General features: G+C 37.0%; 1 protein-coding gene across 1 annotated transcript; it reads left to right on the top strand.

Annotated features, from left to right (window-relative positions):
* Nucleotides 1–304: 304 nt before the first annotated feature.
* Nucleotides 305–1,471, top strand: LOC116142230 (8-hydroxygeraniol dehydrogenase-like; the record flags this gene model as incomplete). Its single annotated transcript, XM_031427664.1, has 3 exons — nucleotides 305–476; nucleotides 561–674; nucleotides 958–1,471. Coding segments are annotated over exons 1-3 (726 nt in total), but the record flags the coding sequence as incomplete, so codon positions are not given.
* Between the last annotated feature and the right edge of the window lie 6 nt (nucleotides 1,472–1,477).

The following is a 1,477-nucleotide window of genomic DNA, read 5'->3' as shown; positions in this document are numbered from 1 at the left end:
TAAATTAATAAACTTAAGGGATTTAAAAATGATTAAAAATATAATAAAATTTCTCAAATAATAAAATAAATATGTATTTTAAGAATATGATTGAAAATAATAAAACATTAGAGCCTTGAATAATAACACAAATATGTATTTTGAGAATTGAAAATAATAAAACAATAGAGCCTTAATTATCGATTGACTAACCTAGGATTCGGTCACCAAGTATGTCACGCCACCGTAATACAATGCCTCACATCACCTTACTTCTATGATTATTGATACTCGCCTCCCTCTATAAATTACCTTAAGACTACCTCACTATTTCACTTCCTTCTCTCTTATTATTGTTAATTTTAAGCACTACACAGCCACATTTTTTCCTCCTATCAAATGGCTAAGTCACCGGAAGATCAACACCCTGTAAAGGCTTTCGGGTGGGCAGCCACTGACTCTTCAGGTCATCTCTCTCCCTTCAAATTCTCCAGGAGGTAATTCAATTTCAATATTACATTTGAGTTTCACAAACTTTTAGCAAAAGAAAAGACATCATAACAATTAATTAACATATGCAGGGAAACAGGTGATGAAGACGTGAGGTTTAAGGTGTTATATTGTGGGATATGCCACTCTGATCTTCACAGTATCAAAAATGAATGGGGCAACTCTACCTACCCTTTGCTTCCTGGGTATGTACTGTCATCCTTCTTCTTCTTCTTCTTTTTTCACAAAACGACAAATTGGAGACATACTATTAGTCTATTATGGCTTTGGACTGGGAAAGAACCACTTTATTTCCAGCCAAAAGATGCTTGTTATATAATATATATGTGGCCATAAAAAGATTAACTTTATTGGTGCGCGTGTCTTATCTTGATCCTTTTAATGTATTCCCTAGTTCAATCCATTCCATACACGTTAAATTGGATTCCTAATTAACCTTAGTCCTAACCATCTAAAGCATGATTGCAGGCATGAAATTGTTGGAGAAGTGACCGAAGTGGGTAGCAAAGTGAAGAAAGTAAAAGTAGGAGATAAAGTTGGTGTTGGATGCTTGGTGGGTGCATGCCACTCCTGCGATAGTTGTGTCAATAATCTTGAAAACTACTGTTCAAAATTGATACTTACCTACAATTCCATTGACACTGATGGAACAATCACATATGGGGGCTATTCCGATTATATGGTCGCCAATCAACGCTACATAGTTGTGTTCCCTGATAATATGCCACTTGATGCTGGTGCTCCTCTACTCTGTGCTGGGATCACAGTTTATAGTCCCTTGAAATATTTTGGATTAGCTGAACCAGGGAAGCACATCGGCGTCGTCGGCCTTGGTGGGCTTGGTCATGTAGCTGTTAAATTTGCGAAGGCTTTTGGAGCTAAAGTGACAGTAATTAGTACCTCTCCAAGCAAGATGAAAGAAGCTTTGGAACATCTTGGTGCTGATTCATTTTTGGCTAGCCGTGACCCTCAACAAATGCAGGTAATT

This window comes from Pistacia vera, unplaced genomic scaffold, assembly GCF_008641045.1.
Source record: "Pistacia vera cultivar Batoury unplaced genomic scaffold, PisVer_v2 Contig406, whole genome shotgun sequence".
Classification (NCBI taxonomy): domain Eukaryota; kingdom Viridiplantae; phylum Streptophyta; class Magnoliopsida; order Sapindales; family Anacardiaceae; genus Pistacia; species Pistacia vera.
Note: the sequence above shows the minus strand (reverse complement) of the source record. Positions and strands in the feature narration are given on the sequence as shown.